At 38.3% G+C, this 17,500-nt stretch overlaps 2 protein-coding genes across 17 annotated transcripts in view; one reads left to right on the top strand and one right to left on the bottom strand.

Annotated features, from left to right (window-relative positions):
- Nucleotides 1-4,048: 4,048 nt before the first annotated feature.
- Nucleotides 4,049-13,939, bottom strand: zdhhc3b (zDHHC palmitoyltransferase 3b). Its single transcript, NM_001077757.1, is given in 7 exon segments — nucleotides 4,049-6,956; nucleotides 8,192-8,322; nucleotides 8,398-8,479; nucleotides 8,890-8,986; nucleotides 9,157-9,281; nucleotides 11,022-11,359; nucleotides 13,888-13,939. Coding segments are annotated over 6 exon segments (903 nt in total). The 5' UTR covers nucleotides 11,331-11,359; nucleotides 13,888-13,939; the 3' UTR covers nucleotides 4,049-6,797.
- Nucleotides 13,940-14,301: 362 nt separating this feature from the next.
- ehmt2 (euchromatic histone-lysine N-methyltransferase 2) overlaps nucleotides 14,302-17,500 on the top strand; it is a 22,730-nt gene continuing 19,531 nt past the window's right edge. For 4 of the 16 annotated variants that reach the window (XM_073931008.1, XM_073931007.1, XM_073931006.1 and 1 more), the window contains exons 1-6: nucleotides 14,302-14,338; nucleotides 14,864-14,903; nucleotides 15,614-15,709; nucleotides 16,170-16,378; nucleotides 16,711-16,786; nucleotides 16,981-17,063. In XM_073931008.1, the coding sequence (XP_073787109.1) occupies nucleotides 14,312-14,338; nucleotides 14,864-14,903; nucleotides 15,614-15,709; nucleotides 16,170-16,378; nucleotides 16,711-16,786; nucleotides 16,981-17,063 (531 nt within the window). In that variant the 5' untranslated portion in view covers nucleotides 14,302-14,311. 16 annotated transcript variants of the gene reach the window in all.

The raw sequence follows: 17,500 nt of genomic DNA, 5'->3' as shown, positions 1-17,500 counted from the left end.
ACTGAATTAAAACAAACGCTTGCAGAGGAATTATTAATTAAATCTGAATCAACGAAACAAAGACACTCATTTTGAATTTTAATAATAGCATCTGTTACCATAGCAACCACACTTTAAATTGTGATTAGTTGCGGTACTTAAGAAAAATTTCATTCCGTTGTAACTTTTAAACAGTTAAATTGGCTTCACTTAATGATGATTGAATGATTAAATTCTGAATGATTTGCCTTATATGTGGGCATACCTTCTGTGTTATTAATATCATTAACTAAAACTCTCATATTTGGCATTAAATACTGTATTATTAAGGGCCAAATGTGTAAATATTAGGGGTGTAACTGTCCATGGAAATTACAGCTGAGTACATTTTCTGTACAGTAAAGCAAAGGCCAAACCAGCGGCGTAGCGGAGATTTTAAAAGTGGGGGAGACAGCTGAATGACATCCAAAGGTTTACATTCATATAATAATTAATCACCTGTTTCTAAATGGTCTGTCTCTAAAAGTGAGGGGGACGTATTCACCCCATCCCCCCGCTTGCTACCCCCCTGGGCCAAACTATGTATAAAATAGCCTTTTCTATTATTATTATTAAGGGTGGCACGGTGGCTCAGTGGTTAGCACTGTCGCATCACAGCAAGAAGGTTGCTGGTTCGAGCCCTGGCTGGGCCAGTTGGAATTTCAGTGTGGAGTTTGCATTTTCTCCCCGTGTTGGCGAGGGTTTCCCCCACAGTCCAAACACATGCGCTATAGGGGAATTGATCAACTAAATTGGCCGTAGTGTATGAGTGTGTGTGTGTGAAAGAGTGTGTATAGGTGTTTCCCAGTACTGGGTTGCAGTTGGAAGGGCATCCGCTGTGTAAAACATATGCTGGAATAGTTGCCGGTTCATTCCGCTGTGGCGACCCCTGATAAATAAAGGGACTAAGCTAAAGGAAAATTAATGAATGAATATTATTATAAAATATTAATTTACTAAACAAATTGTGGCTTTAAATATATTAAATTAGAACTCCTGTAATGTTAAAGTATGCAATTAATTAATTAAAAAATAATCATGAATATTAAAAATATGTAAATAAAATACTAAAAATAATTACAGATTTTTTCCCTCATGATAAATATTTTCATTATCAAATCATGACATTCAGTTGTGATTTATTTATTAGATTAAAAATAATTCCATATAAATCCAAAATTTAATCCAATCATAAATGAACACGAGCTCTTTTACACTTAAATTGTGGCTTTAAATAAATTTCTATTTAGTCAAATAATAATAATAATAATGAAATTACACTGTTTTCTCAATTCTGTAGCCTATTACTGTCATATAGAAGTGGAAATATTGACTTAAAAAATAATCATGAATAAAATAATAATTGTCCGTAGTGTATGTGTGTGAATGGGTGTTTTCCAGTGATGGGTTGCAGTTGGAAGGGCATCCGCTGCGTAAATAATATGCTGGATAAGTTGGCGGTTCATTCTGCTGTGGTGAACCCAGATTAATAACGAGACTAAGCTGAAAAGAAAATAAATAAGTATATTTTCTTTGTGATAAATTGTATTTATTATAATGTTGTTTATTAATACCAAATTCATTCATTCATTTTTCTTCGGATTAGTCCCTTTATTCATCAGAATTTCACAGTGGAATGAATTCCAGCATATGTTTTACACAGTGGATGCTCTTCCAGCCACAACCCAGTTCAGGGAAACACCCATACACACTTAATCACACACACACACTCAATCATAAACTACAGTCAGTTTATTTGATCAGTTCCCCTATAGCGCATGTGTTTGGACTGTGGGGGAAACAATAATAAAAATATAAATAAAATACTTAAAATAATTTGTAATTTTTTTTTTTATGATAAATATAATCATTATCAAATCATAACATGAAGAAAATTAAAATATAAATAAAACTTATTCAAATAATTAAATATATAAATTCAAAATTCAGTTTAATCATATATGAGCATGGGCTCTTTTACACTCAAATTGTGGCTTTAATAAATTCTAATTTAGTTAAATAATAATAATAATAATGTTTATAATACAATTATAATGACATTACAGTGTTTTCTCAATTCTGTAAACTATCACTGTATTGTTTTCCAAGTACTGGGTTGCAGCTGGAAGGGCATCCGCTGCGTATAAAACTTGCTGGATAAGTTGGTGGTTCATTCCACTGTGGCGACCCTGGATTAATAAAGGGAATAAGCCGACAAGAAAATGTATGAATGAATGAATCTCTGTAATGTAAAATTATTAAATTAATAAAAAATAATAATAAATAAAATAATACAAATGTTTAAAAATATCAATTTAAAATATATTTTTATTTATGATAAATGTTAAAATTATTATCAAATGATTACATTGTGATTTATTTATTTATTAGACATAAAAGTACAATAAACACCTAATCACGTATGAACACATGCACTGTTACACCCCTAAACAGTCGGTCATTTCAGATTCATATGATGATGAAAAGAAAACAAATGCACAAAATAACTCCAGCATCTGGTCGTAATAATAAAAACATTGATCATCTTTATTGATGTAGCACATGCTGTGTGTCTGTCGCTGTATATATAAATCACAGGCTGCGTTTATAGATGTGTATATAATGTATTTATTGCTCTGTAAACTGAGGATACTACAGTAGTGATGCATTAAACTGATGAAACAAAGTGTGTTTGTGGCTCTTTCCTCCATCAATAAAAGTCCACAGCAAAATCAACAATAAGACACCGAGATCCAGGAGGAGAAAAACAACAGAAAGAGAGATTTATTCAATAATTCAAAGTGAGATCGAACCCGAAACACCCGAGACTGCATTTAGATCTGATATATTTCAAACACACGACAATAATGCACGGAGGAAACATAAAAAGGCTAATAAATGTGCAAAGATGCTTTAAAGGAGACCTAATATGTCTTTTAATAAGAAAAAATGATGCCTTTAGTGTGTGTGTGTGTAAAGTTTAAGCTCAAAATACCACACTAATAAAGCGTTCTACCTCTCTGAAACTGACCCTTTCAGGCTTTGATCCTGATTTTGGTGACTGTCGCTTTAAATGCAAATGAGGTTGTGCTCTTTTCAGAAGAGGGCGGAGCTATATGCATCAACATAGTGGCAGATTTAAAAACAAGCCTAACGTCATATGCTAATGAGGGAGAGATGGGAGACTAGTGGGCGGGGCTTCCGCCCTGTGATGACGTCATACAAAGGAAGAATGTCAATCAAAGTGATCCTGCAGACTGTTGATCAAGTCTGATTATAAGCAATAGGATTAATACATGTTTGCCATTAGATGCTGGATATATTCACACTGCTGACACACAAACCCCTCATAAAAGTCATCCATGCATAATAGGTCCCCTTTAAAGCGCTTGACGTCAGGCCTGTGATGATGATGGACTGAACTGTGGAGAAATACTGATGCACACACACATGCATGCACTGCATTCGAGTGATCGAGTTTCAGTTTGGAGCAGCAGAAACAGGCCTGAGGGTGAAGTAAGACACGAAAACACACCAGAAGATGATCTGGGCTCGATGTGAAATGCAATAAACACTGACGTCCAGCGCTCCTGCTGCGCTCACTAACAGTACAGTCATAATGGAGCACGCTTTACAGTTAATGCAGTCACTAAGAATGAACAATAATTGTGCAGAGTTTATGAATGCTCTATCAGAAATGTAAAGGTAATGCACTTACAGCTGCAGACACTAACCGATATTAATCATTGCTGTAATGAGTGTATGGTTTGCTGATTCATGCTATTAAACACATCAACCTAAAAAAGTCATATTTCACACCAAAGATCAACTGAAAACATTAAAACAATGAATGATTAACAGGTTTAGTTTTGAGATTATCACTGAGAATCATTATAATCATATAAGAACTGACTTTTTAATTGATTCATCTGATTAATATACACTCAAAAATGATTATTTCTGCTTCTTGTTCAAGCGACTCATTTATAATGAGCTGAATCAACACAGTCCTTGTTTTTTTTTTTTTTTGTTTTTTTTTGGACAACTTCATTGTTTTATGAATGAGTGGAATGAACTGCCAACAATTCCAGCTTATGATTTTACACAGCGGATGCCCTTCAAACTGCAACCCAGTACTGGGAAACACCCACACACACACACACTCATACACTACGGCCAGTTTAGTTGATCAATTCCCCTATAGCGCATGTGTTTGGACTGTGGGGGAAACCAGAGCACTCCGAGGAAACCCACACCAACACAGGGAGAACATGCAAACTCCACACAGAAATGCCAACTGGCCAAGCCGAGGCTTGAATTAGCGACCTTCTTGCTGTGAGGCCACAGTGCTTATCATTGAGCCTTCAATTTGTAAAGACAATTAAGTTAAGTTAACTGAATCTATTTGTGTTGTGTTGACAACATGAAGGAATTGTGTGGAGCTCAGCATTTCATACAGTGTGTGTGTGTGTGTGTGTGTGTGTGTGTGTGTGTGTTTGTGTATATATATACACACAGTTGAAGTCAGAATTATTAGCCCCTTCCCCCTTTAAATTTTATTTTTAAAATGTTTCCCAAATTATGTTTAACAGCAAGGAAATGTTCACAGTATGTCTGATAATATTTGTTCTTCTGGAGAAAGTCTTATTTGTTTTGTTTCGGCTAGAATAAAAGCAGTTTTTAATTTTTTCAAACACCATTTTAAGGTCAATATTATTAGCCCCTTTAAGCTCTATTTATTTCTGATAGTCTACAGAACTTTCCCAGTGATGGGTTGCAGCTGGAAGGGCATCTGCTGTGTAAAAACTTGCTGGATAAGTTGGCGGTTCATTCCGCTGTGGCGACCCCGGATTAATAAAGGGACTAAGCCGACAAGAAAATGAATAGTCTACAGAACAAACCACTGTTATACAATAACTTGCCTAATTACCCTAACCTGCCTAGTTACCCTAATTAACCTAGTTAAGCCTTTAAATGTCTCTTTAAGCTGTATAGAAGTGTCTCGACGAATATCTAGTTAAATATTATTTACTGTCATCATGGCAAAGAGAAAATAAATCAGTTATTAGAAATGAGTTAATAAAGCTATTATGATTAGAAATGTGCTGAAGAAATCTGCTCTCCATTAAACAGAAATTGGGGGAAAAAATAAACAGGGGGCGAATAATTCTGACTTCAACTGTATATACACAGACATGTACACACGCAAACATCAGCATTTATTGTCATGTCGATTTGCAGATTTGTCTGAATAAAATTGTGTAATCAGTAATGAAAACTATAATTGAATATAATTCATATTACAAAAACAAATAAAGATCAACAGAAAATATTAAGACATCATACTGAAAGACACAATTTCACAGGCATTATTTGAAAGACAATGACAATTATTATATATATATGTATTTATATTTGTATGTTTGAATGCAATTCAGTAAAAATGTCTTTAAAAGTACTGAGAAATGTGTGTGTGTGTGTGTGTGTGTGTGTGTGTATATGAAGAGTTCAGATGCAAACACCTCTAAATGTCGTCTGAAATTTTCCTCTAAAATTAGTATTTTTATCAGGCTGCAGTGTGTATGTTCAGTAATTTGACTTTTATGGCAAAGAATAAGTCCTTTTCCTGGTCTTTAATGTGAAATATCTCAACATAAACAAAAGAGGCTTAGAAAAATGTTCATTTTCTATGGAAATTACGGCGATTGAGGCACGTTGCTGATAGGCACGTGGGAACGGTGGGCGGGGATGACTCGCCTTAAAGGCCCAGTGCAAAAATACAGCAACAACCCTTTCCCAGCTATAATACAGACACTTCAGACAGCTAAAATAAATACTCTGATGGCTGTTTTGAGCTGAAACTTTAGACACATTCTGGGGACACAAAAGACTTCAATTAAATATCAAAAAAAGGGGTGACCTAGGTGCCCTTTAAAACAGCCTCCTAAAGTCGAGAGAATCCAGCATCAATATTACTGAATTGTTGTTTTGGTAAAATACACTATTTAATTTGAGGAACATCAAGCAAATAGTGCCACAATTGACAAACGAAAAGCAGATTTTGGTGTGTAATATGACTTTATAATATCCACTCATTCATGAGCAGGAGATGAAGAGAAATCCTGTGCTACTGCAGACTCTCCAGCTTCTCTCTTTCCTGAGAGGAATCAAATTTGGCAACGAAAAAGATCCGTCACTGAACACTGCGAAAACGCCCGTCTTACTTAGAGTTTAGTCTCGTTTCTGGTCCAAATATCGAAAAACTCTTAGATTAAGAAGCATTGCATTGCATTCATTAATAATGAGTCAAATGAAGGGAGTCTTGCATTAAAACAAGCTAAATAATCCACTGATGGGGCAAGCAGAATAATGTTATTGTCACTTTTCATTATGTTTCTTGCTCCACTGACAGATTATTTTGCTTGTTTTAATGAAAAGCTGACTCTATTCTGATGCTTTCTTTCTGAAAATGTTTTACTTGTTCAACAAATGCATCAATCAAGAATCGTTTGTGCAGTGGAAACCAGATGAAACTCTAGCTCAGAGGGGCATATTAGTGTGCATGTGAAGCGAGCGCTCGGTGATCGAGGAGAGTAAGCAGCAGACGTGACGAAGGCGTTCGTGATCAGACACACTGGAGTGATTGAGTCGGGCTGGTGCGCTCAGAAAGTCTCGCGGTCAAGGCCTCAGAAATCTCCGTCTCAGAGAAACGTGCTGTCAGTGGTTCACAGTGCAGGAGTGTGTGTGTGTGTGTGTGTGTGTGTGGTCTGGGGTCAGTGTCAGACCACGTACTGGTAGAGGTTTGCCTTGCCGTGGTCCGGCGTGGCGAAGGGACTCATCCAGGACATGGAGAACGGGTGCCCGAAGACCACCTTCATGTTCATCCACTTAGACCTCTTTGCCCAGCGGCGCTCCTCCTTCTTCAGCTGCTCGATGCCCTGCACACACACACACATAGACAGAGGCACACATGAGCGTGCACACATACATATAAACAAGCACGCAGTAACACATACATAAAGACAAGCGCACACACACACACAAACACACAAACACACAAACACACACATATATGCACACATACATATAGACAAGCACGCAGTAACACATACATAAAGACAAGCGCACACACACAAACAAACACACACACACACACACACACACACACACACACACACACACACACATATATGCACACATACATATAGACAAGCACGCAGTAACACATACATAAAGACAAGCACACACACACACATATGCACACATACATATAGGCAAGCACACTCACGCACACATACGCACATTTGCTCACATGCATGCATACATTTAGACAAGCACACACACACACACACGCATTTGCATGCACGCATACAAAGACAAGCACGTGCGTGCGCGCACACACACACACAGACTAGCATATAAACACACACACATTTGCATGCACGCATACAAAGACAAGCGCACACACACACATTTGCGCGCACACACATTTGCACACACGCATATAGACAAGTGCACACACACACACACATATATATATAGACAAGCATACAAACACACACACACACACACACATTTGCACACATACATATAGACAAGTGCGCGCACACACACACACAAATAGACAACCACACACACACACACACACATTTGCACACATGCATGCACATATACACAGAAAAGCACACACACACACATTTGGATGCACACACATATAGACAAGCACACACACATTTGCACACATGCATGCACGCATAAGCATGCACAAATACACACATACACAAATATGCAAGCACCCACACACACATTTGCACACATACATAGACACGCGCACACACACATACACAGTTACATGCACACACAAAAACAAGCACACATACACACACATGCATGCATACACAAATACGCACATGCGCACACACATGCTTACATATATATATATATATATATATAAACACAGAGACGTCCACACGCATACATGAACACACGCAACATTATTCTGTCTTATATACACGGGAATCAATGTAAAATGTTTATGATGATTCTGTTATTATCTGTGTGTACATTTTGTAAGAGTTTATTCATTGCAGATGAGGATGATTTTGACAGCACTCATCAATATGTGAACACAAGAAAAAAAACGGTAATCGGCCAATCCTGAGCCAGGACTCACGGTCTCGTCGTTGCAGATGGAGTGAACCTGCGTGCCGAACATGACGGCGGTGAAGATGAGGAAGAGCAGAGCCTCGAAGCACAGCAGGATGAGGAGGATGACGGTCGCCGGCGGAGAGAAGGAACTGCACTCTGAGGAAACAACAGCAGCCAATCAGAGAGCTCCGCTGACACACGATCAGCCAATCACAGGAGTCTTACACTTACTGGCCCAGTCTTCTTCAAAACAGAAGACGAAGTGGAAAGCCACCATGAGGAGAGCGTGAAGAGAGATCAGAGCGATGTACATCTGCAGAGCGCACACACAAACATGTTTTCATTATTATTATTCACTTTTAATTATTTAAACATGCAAACAGGCCACCGGTGAGGTTACATACAGCTCTTACAGCATTCTTATACAGTCTTTGTCTTTTTAAAACTTTTATTTGAACATAATTGGACACAAATAAGGTGGAAAAATTAAAACAGTGATTATTTATATATCTGAAAGATTCCTCTTGGTTTTGGTTTGCAGCGCTTCTAAATGGACCTACATAAGCCACATGCAAGTCAACTTATTAATACATCTTTAAATCATCTTAACTGATGGGATGAGAATGGGGCGGAGCTATCTGCTGTCTGGCCAATCACAGACAAGGGGTGTGTGCTTTGATTCTGTATGACAACAGTGGTTATTTGAGGAGTGGCGAGACTCACGGTGAAAAGCACAAAGTATTTTTGGTTGTTTTCCCCCACACAGTTGTTGACCCAGGGACAGTGATGGTCCATCTTCTTGATGCAGCGCTTACACACACTAGATGGAGAAAACACACACACACTTAAGGAAACGACCTCTAAATTTAAGAGCACACAAGAGTTACTGAATGGGCAGCAGCGATGGTTTAGATCTGATGCTGAGTGTGTGTGTGTGTGTGTGAGTGTGTGTGTGTGTGTGTGTGTTTGTTTGTTTGTGTGTGTTGTTACCTGCAGTGATGTGCTCGGTCAGGTTTGATGCTGCAGCATTTGGGGCATTTATACACCACCTGCCCTGGCTTAAGCTGCAGACTCTCGATGAACTCTTTAGTGGCGTTTCCCTTTGGAACGGCTCCCTGAGGGAAAAACACTGTCAGAAAATCTGCCTCATTTCTGTCCTGCTGTCATAGCTGACATCTTATCTTTAATAACATATATGTGGAGTGTATGTTCCAGGGCGCCCTCTAGCGTTCAGGTTGAATAAAACAGAAAAACATTACAACATATGCCTGAGATCTAGAAACTAAAAACTAGCCCAGAGCACCATCTAGAGCACCATCTGCTGTTAAGAACTTGCCTAGAGCAACATATAGACCACCATCTACTGTTAAAAAATAGCCCAGAGTGCCATCTACTGTTGAAAACTAACCCAGAGACATCTAGAGAGCCATCTGCTGTTAAAAACTAGCCTAGAGCGACATCTAGACTGCTGTCTACTGTTAAAAACTAGCCTAGAGCGACATCTAGACTGCTGTCTACTGTTAAAAACTAGCCTAGAGCGGCATCTAGAGCAGGGGTAGCCAAGCCAGTTCCTGGAGAGCCACCTTCCTGCAGATTTCAGTTGCTACCCGTATCAAACACACCTGAACCAACTAATTAGGACCTGAACACCACGTGATAATTACCGGCAGGTGTGTTTAATATGGGTTGCAACTGAAATCTGCAGAGAGGTGGCTCTTCAGGAATAGGGTTGGCCACCCCTGATCTAGAGCATCATCTGCATTAAAACTAGCCTAGAGCACCTTCTGCTGTTAAAAACTAGCCTTGAGTGGCATATGCTGTTAAAAACTAGCCTAGAGCGCCATCTGCAGTTAAATACTAGCCCAAAGTGACATCCAGAGCGCCGTCTGCCGTAATAAACCAACCCAGGGTGACATCTAGAGTACTGCCTCGTTATAAACTAGTCTAGAGCAACCTCTAGAGCACCGTCCGCTGTAAAAACTAATCTAAAGCGCCATCTGCTGTAAAAAACTAACCCAGAGTGGCATCTAGAGTGCTGTGTGCTATTAAAAACTAGCCCAAAGTTACATCTAGAGCTTCATCTGCTGTTAAAAACTAGCATAGAGCGCCATCTGGTATTGAACTGTATCCTAGAGCACCGTCTTCTGTTAAAAACTAGCCTAGAGCATCACCTGTTTCAAAACTAGCCCAGAGCAACATCTAGAGTGCTGTCTGCTGTTAAAAACTAACCTAGAGCAACATCTAGAGCGTCATCGGTTGTTAAAAACTAGCCTAGAGCGACATCAAGAGCGCCGGCTGCTGTTAATAACTAGCCTAAAGCGATATCTAGAGCACCATCTGATGTTAAACACTAGCCCAGAGCGACATCTAGAGCGCTGTCTGCTGTTAAAAACTAGCCTAGAGCGACATCTAAAGTGCCGTCTGCTGTTAAAAACTAGCCTAGAGCAATATCTAGAGCGTCATCTGCTGTTAAACACTAGCCTAGAGTGACATCTAGAGCGCCGTCTGCTGTTAAATACTAGCCTAGAGCGACATATAGAGCGCCGTCTGCTGTTAAAACTAGCCTAGAGTGACATCTAGAGCACTGTCTGCTGTTAAAAACTAGCTGAGAGTGATATCTAGAGCACCATCTGCTGTTAAACAGTAGCCCAGAGCAACATCTAGAGCGCCATCTGCTGTTAAACACTAGCCTAGAGCGACATCTAGAGCACCGGTTAGTGTTTAAAACTAGCCTAGAGCGCTGTCTGCTGTTAAAAATTAAACCAGAGTGACATCTAAAGCGCCATCTGCTGTTAAAAAGTAGCCTAGAGCGTCGATAATATCCCCGCTTGTGACTGTGGGTGTTTGTCACTCACGGGGTCGGTGCACATGGCTCTGAGGTGTGAGGCCAGCGCGAGGAAGGCCAGGCTGTTGAACAGGGCTCCATTAATGAAGCTGTACAGCAAACTCCTGGCCGGCAGCAGCATCACGAACACCACAACGAACTCGGCGTAGAGCACCAGCAGCCACGTGATGACGGCACACACAATGCCGCAGCCGTCCCGTATGAACCACATGTCGTGGGCCGAGTGTGCGCGTGGAGGAGGCGGCGCGCAGTGCTCCGGCTGCAGATATCCAGCCTGCCGCTCGATGTCCCGACTGCGGTTAGCTGGCGAACTCTTCATCCTGCCCACCGGGAAACACCCTCATCCTCCTGCAAACATCAGTATTCAGATCTTTAATATACACTACATTTGATAAAACTCATGACGTTCTGCAATCCGCTTTCAGAAACAAATACAATATATTAACTCTTTCATGCAAGTTAAACTTTATTGTCCCAGGTAAAGGAAGTTTGTCTTGGGCTCATAAACTCGGATTCAGTCATCGCATTTATTCAACCATTCACAACAATATACAATACAAACATAAATGTATACTGTCTACACATATGGAATAAATTAACATAATAATTGAAGTTAAACTAAATTAGAGCAGGTTACCACTCCAAGCCAACACTATATTTAACAGCTTTATGCTCAACGTGACCAGGAAATACTTCCAGAGGATAAAAAATAATCAATATTAACATAACCATGAAATCAATAATGATAAATATTTATTAGCATTACAAAGAAATATAGCTTGTCTGTAAAATTATCTAGATAGTTGGAAAAATTTGTTCATGTGGGACATTTTATGTTAAATCTGACAGAGCTCGGCATAAATTAATGCACCCCATTTTGAAAACTAATATTTTTATCAATTTCTCAGTGATTTAAGATAATATATTTTGAAGCATTTGAAACAAAACAGATTTATTAAACAGATATACTTATTAAAATAACATTTTAGTCACCGAACATCTTTAGCCCAGAGCGCCATCTAGAGCGCCATCTGCTGTTAAAAACTAGCCTAGAACGACATCTAGAGCACCATCTGCTGTTAAACACTAGTCCAGAGCGACATCTAGAGCACCATCTGCTGTTAAAAACTAGCCCTGAGCGACATCTAGAGCGCCGTCTGCTGTTAAAAACTAGCCAAGAGCCACATCTAGAGCACCGTCTGCTGTTAAACACTAGCCCAGAGCGACATCTAGAGCGCCGTCTGCTGTTAAAAACTAGCCCAGAGCAACATCTAGAGCGCCGTCTGCTGTTAAAAACTAGCCTAGAGCAACATCTAGAGCGCCGTCTGCTGTTAAAAACTAACCTGGAGCGACATCTAGAGCACCGTCTGCTGTTAAAAACTAGCCTAGAGCGACATCTAGAGTGCCGTCTGCTGTTAAAAACTAGCCTAGAGCGAAATCTAGAGCATAGTTTGCTGTTGTACACTAGCCCAGAGCGACATCTAGAGCGCCGTCTGCTGTTAAAAACTAGCCTAGAGCAACATCTAGAGCGCCATCTGCTGTTAAAAACTAACCTAGAGCGACATCTAGAGCACCGTCTGCTGTTAAAAACTAACCTAGAGCGACATCTAGAGTGCCGTCTGCTGTTAAAAACTAGCCTAGAGCGAAATATAGAGCACACTTTGCTGTTAAACACTAGCCCAGAGCGACATCTAGAGCGCCGTCTGCTGTTAAGAACTAGCCTAGAGCGCCATCTAGAGCACCGTCTGCTTTTAAACACTAGCCCAGAGCGACATCTAGAGCACCGCCTCTGTTAAAAACTAGCCTAGAGCGACATCTAGAGCACCGTCTGCTGTTAAACACTAGCCTAGAGCAACATCAAGAGCACTGTCTGCTGTTAAACACTAGCCCAGAGCGACATCTAGAGCACAGTCTGCTGTTAAACACTAGCCCAGAGCGACATCTAGAGCACAGTCTGCTGTTAAACACTAGCCCAGAGTGACATCTAGAGCACAGTCTGCTGTTAAACACTAGCCCAGAGTGACATCTAGAGCGCTGTCTGCTGTTAAACACTAGCCCAGAGTGACATCTAGAGCGCTGTCTGCTGTTAAACACTAGCCCAGAGTGACATCTAGAGCGCTGTCTGCTGTTAAAAAATGTGGAAAACATTTGCTGTTTATTCTGATGAATCCCAAAGAGCACCGACATGTTAATTAATCTACCCCTGAGCAGTTTTTGATTTTGGATTTTTAGAAAGATAATACAGTTTAATCCATGTGAAATACTGCAACAACATTTTTTTATATATTTTATATTTTTATTTTATATTTTTCCCTGACATATAAATTTGGCTGTACTAGTTTTTGGACTGTTATCTTCAGTTATTTTGTTAGATAAGCTCCAGATTTGGCTTCAGCACTGACTAATCTAATGTATATGCACAACTATATTATTGTAAAGCATCTTCTAGACAATAATACTCATTTAAAAGAGAGATTTGTAAGAGGTGTACTTATATATGCTGAGCACTGTGTATATAAACAATCCCCCAATATTCAAGGGCTGAAAACATGACATTTCCACAGTTTAAGAACAAGAAACATAAATAATAAAGAAACAATAATCATGTAAACCCAAAAACAGCCATTTATGATATATTTACAGCTAAATACAACAGATCAGAGGGATTTTATGATATGTTTACCTGCATTTCATCCTTATTTTTGACAGGGCTTTTAACTAATGTGCCAACAGATTCTGAAAGACTACTTGCAGAACGGCCATACAGAAAAATATACATCTGTTGATAGATTTATTAGCCAGTACCTGCAAATTAATTGGAAAATAAAACTGTACACAAGCCAGCAGATGTTGTCCACAGTCCAACACACACTCACCGTGTTTCCTCCAGTATCTCCTCAAGTGTGTGTTGTAAATGATGATTTCTTCTCTAAGCTCACCCACAGATAACGTGAAGAAGAGATAGAGCGGTAATATGTTAAATTTACGTGCAAATCGATTGTGTTTTTGTCAGAATTATTGTCCAGTTTCAGCAGGTGAGGCTCGACATCCAGGAAGTTTCGGCTGGGAGCGTCACGAACTCCTCACTTCCGCAATAAAACACAATAAAAGTGCAGACACAATCAAAAAATCCCAACAAAAAAATCTGCACGTATCTTTTAAAACATCCCGAACACGTTATAGAAACGATAAATGTTATTAAATGACCAATAAATAATGTTTATAAACCACAATCGAATTATTTGTGTAGATGAATTGGACTTTTATGTTAGCAGCGGTGGCGGTTGCTCATCCGGCAACATGTCGGCAGCTGAGCGCGCGCTCGAGGTGAGAAACAACACACACAATAAAACACACGTTTACACCTACATGTCTGCATCTCAGTTGTGCATCTGTGCGTTTAAGGCTAGGTTATAAACTCGTTTTCCTGACAGAAGCTGTAAATTACGCGCTCGTTCAGTGGTTTGTCATGCTGTGTTTGCTGCAGCATCAGTCACTCAAACATGCACAAGTTTAACATTACACACATTACTCTGTGTTTAATGCATGACTACTGTGATTTGCTCAGCAGATATTTCAACTAATATATGTATTAATATATGACTAATGTATGTATTTAGACGCTGGAGAATAATATACTGCACGAGAACTGCTAAATGCACTGGTTTCTTCAATGTATTTCTGCTGGCATTTTAGATTTCCATTCAAATATTGAGTTTATTTAGAGGTACACTGTAATGCAGGAGGGTTTTGTAGGTATGGATTAATTGTTGGATGTTCTGTTAATGTGTTGGCATTGTTTCTGTGTTATAAATGATGTTTAATTATATATTCTTGTCTATATTAATGCAGAACCCATCAGATGGGAGCTCGTCTCAATCCAGCCACGAAGGTGAAGATGTCGCTCTTCTTAATGATGTTTTATTTATTAAAGATGAAATTACGAGCCTTCCTGTGAAATTTTTATTATTTTTTCCAAATGTGTGCTGTTTAACAAAGCATTGACATTTTTTTGCAGTATTTCCTATGTTACTTTTCTTGTAGAGGAATATTATTAAGTCTTATTTCTTTTAGTTTGGCTGAAATACATGTATACACACACACACACACACACACACACATACATATATATATGTATGTATGTATGTATTTATATATGTATGTATGTATGTATATGTATATATATATATATATATATATATATATATATATATATATATATATATATATATATATATATATGTATATATATGTATGTATGTATGTATTTATGTATTGGTATGTATGTATATATATATATATATATATATATATATATATATATATATATATATATATATATATATATATATATATATATATATACATACATATATGTATGTATGTATGTATGTATGTATGTATTGGTATGTATGTATGTATATATATATATGTGTGTGTGTGTGTGTGTCAGTGTTATTAAGATATTTTTTAATGGCTGCAGAATAAACTATTATTGTCCAATGGCGTGGCTAAATGTCACTTAAAGATGAATACTAGTGCCTTACAAAATAATGAGTAATTTAGTAAGCTGTATTTTTGTCCTGTTTTTCTTCCCATTAGTGGAGGTGAATCCAGCTGTAAAGGGAAAACAGATGGAGGATCTGACTGGGCGTCAGGATGATGGACGTCCCTCCACATCCACTAAAACATTCACCGGTCCGTTTGTAATAACATATATGCGTGTACTGTGTTTATTAATGTCAGGATCATAACTTCAATAATAATTTGTATTTTTTTGCTTCATTTCATCTAGAATAAAAGCAGTTTTTCATTTTTTAAACACCCTTTTAAGGACAAAATGATTAGCCCCAATAAGCAATTTTTCTTGATAGTCTACAGAACAAAACATTGTCATAGAATAAATTGCCTAATTACCCTAACCTGCCTAGTTTTTATTTTTTAAATATAAATTTAGCTATATCTGAAGACATATAGTCATCATAACACTCAACAATATTGCGTATTTTCCCAGCAATGTGCCACCCTAATGGCAATGCACCATAAATGCGATGTATAGAAATGCACATTAAGTGCTAATCACATGACATGACATTAAAATTACAGCAAATGATTCATTTTGCTCACCCCTGTAGTGTGTGTGTGTTTCTCCTGTCAGGTGTTATTAATAAAAGCTCTTCTCCCTCCTCCTCCTCGTCTCTATCATCTTCATCATCATCATCCTCAGCATCCGGTAGAGCGAAGATGAGCGTCTGTGGTCCAGGCAGTAAAACTCCATCATCTTCATCTTCATCATCTTCTTCAGCTGGTCCTCCGGCTAAAGTCCATCGTGCTCGCAAAACCATGAACAGACCGCCGCTGCCTCAGGTGCGTTTAATATCCTCAAAACACACACACACACACACCGTGAACTCAGATCAGTTTCATGAAGCTGTAATAATTATGGCGAGTAATATACGTTATTTCAGCATCAATATCATCATGTGTGAATCTGCTATTGTCACATTGCAGGATCTGTAATGTCAAGATGGGATTATTATTATCCCTTGTGTGCTGTTGGGTCAATGTAGAGTCATCTTGTGAAATTATATTCATATATATATCACAGAAAAACTAAATATTGCAATGTTTTCTTTACAATATCATACAGCCCGAATAATAAAAGTAATAATAACAATAATAATTTTGTTTCTGCACAGATCAAACCTGTGGAGTCCATCTCTCCTGCTGCAGCTGAGAAACCCGCCGGCGGAGAGAAACCAGACGCTGACACAGGTCTGACTTAATTCATTAGTTGTGTTTGTTTATGATCAGACTTGTCTGCAGAAACACTTTGATTGACATTCTCCACTTGTATGATGTCATCAGAGGGGGAAAGCCCCGCCCACTTTTGCTGAATAAAATAGCTGATGAAGCTTTCCAGTAGCAGATCTGCCTAATGCAATGGTTTTATTATTCTGGTTGTGTAGTTGTGAAGAAGCGTAAAGCAGGTTTGGACGTTTCAGCGACTCCTTCGGGCACCCCAGAGAAAGTCCTGAAGCCACAGACAGAGGTGAGACCATGAACAACACCAGATCATCTAAATTCAGGGTAAAATAGAGCAGTGTATCATGCAAAAGTGGACAAGTGACTGTTTCACGTGGCCTGGAATGGATAGTTGATGATGATTGTTCTTATTTATTGAGTACCTGGAATGGATTGTTGTTTTTATAAATATATTCCCCTTAGTCTGTAGTAATAAACATTTTATTAAAGTGAAATTAACAAACAAGTAAGAATAATTATAATATTTTTGTTCAGTACATGATAGATAAATATATATATTATTAATTTAATGAGTTCTATTATTAGTAATTGTCAACGGTATTTTGTTATTGATGTTAATAAAAGTAGCCAGGCTACATCAACTAATATAAAAATTTAGGTTTGGTAATGTCAATTTTTTTTAAAGAAATGTATATGCACACAATTTTTATTTATTTATTTATT

The sequence above is a fragment of the Danio rerio genome, chromosome 19 (genome assembly GCF_049306965.1).
Source record: "Danio rerio strain Tuebingen ecotype United States chromosome 19, GRCz12tu, whole genome shotgun sequence".
Taxonomy (NCBI): Eukaryota; Metazoa; Chordata; class Actinopteri; order Cypriniformes; family Danionidae; genus Danio; species Danio rerio.
Note: the sequence above shows the minus strand (reverse complement) of the source record. Positions and strands in the feature narration are given on the sequence as shown.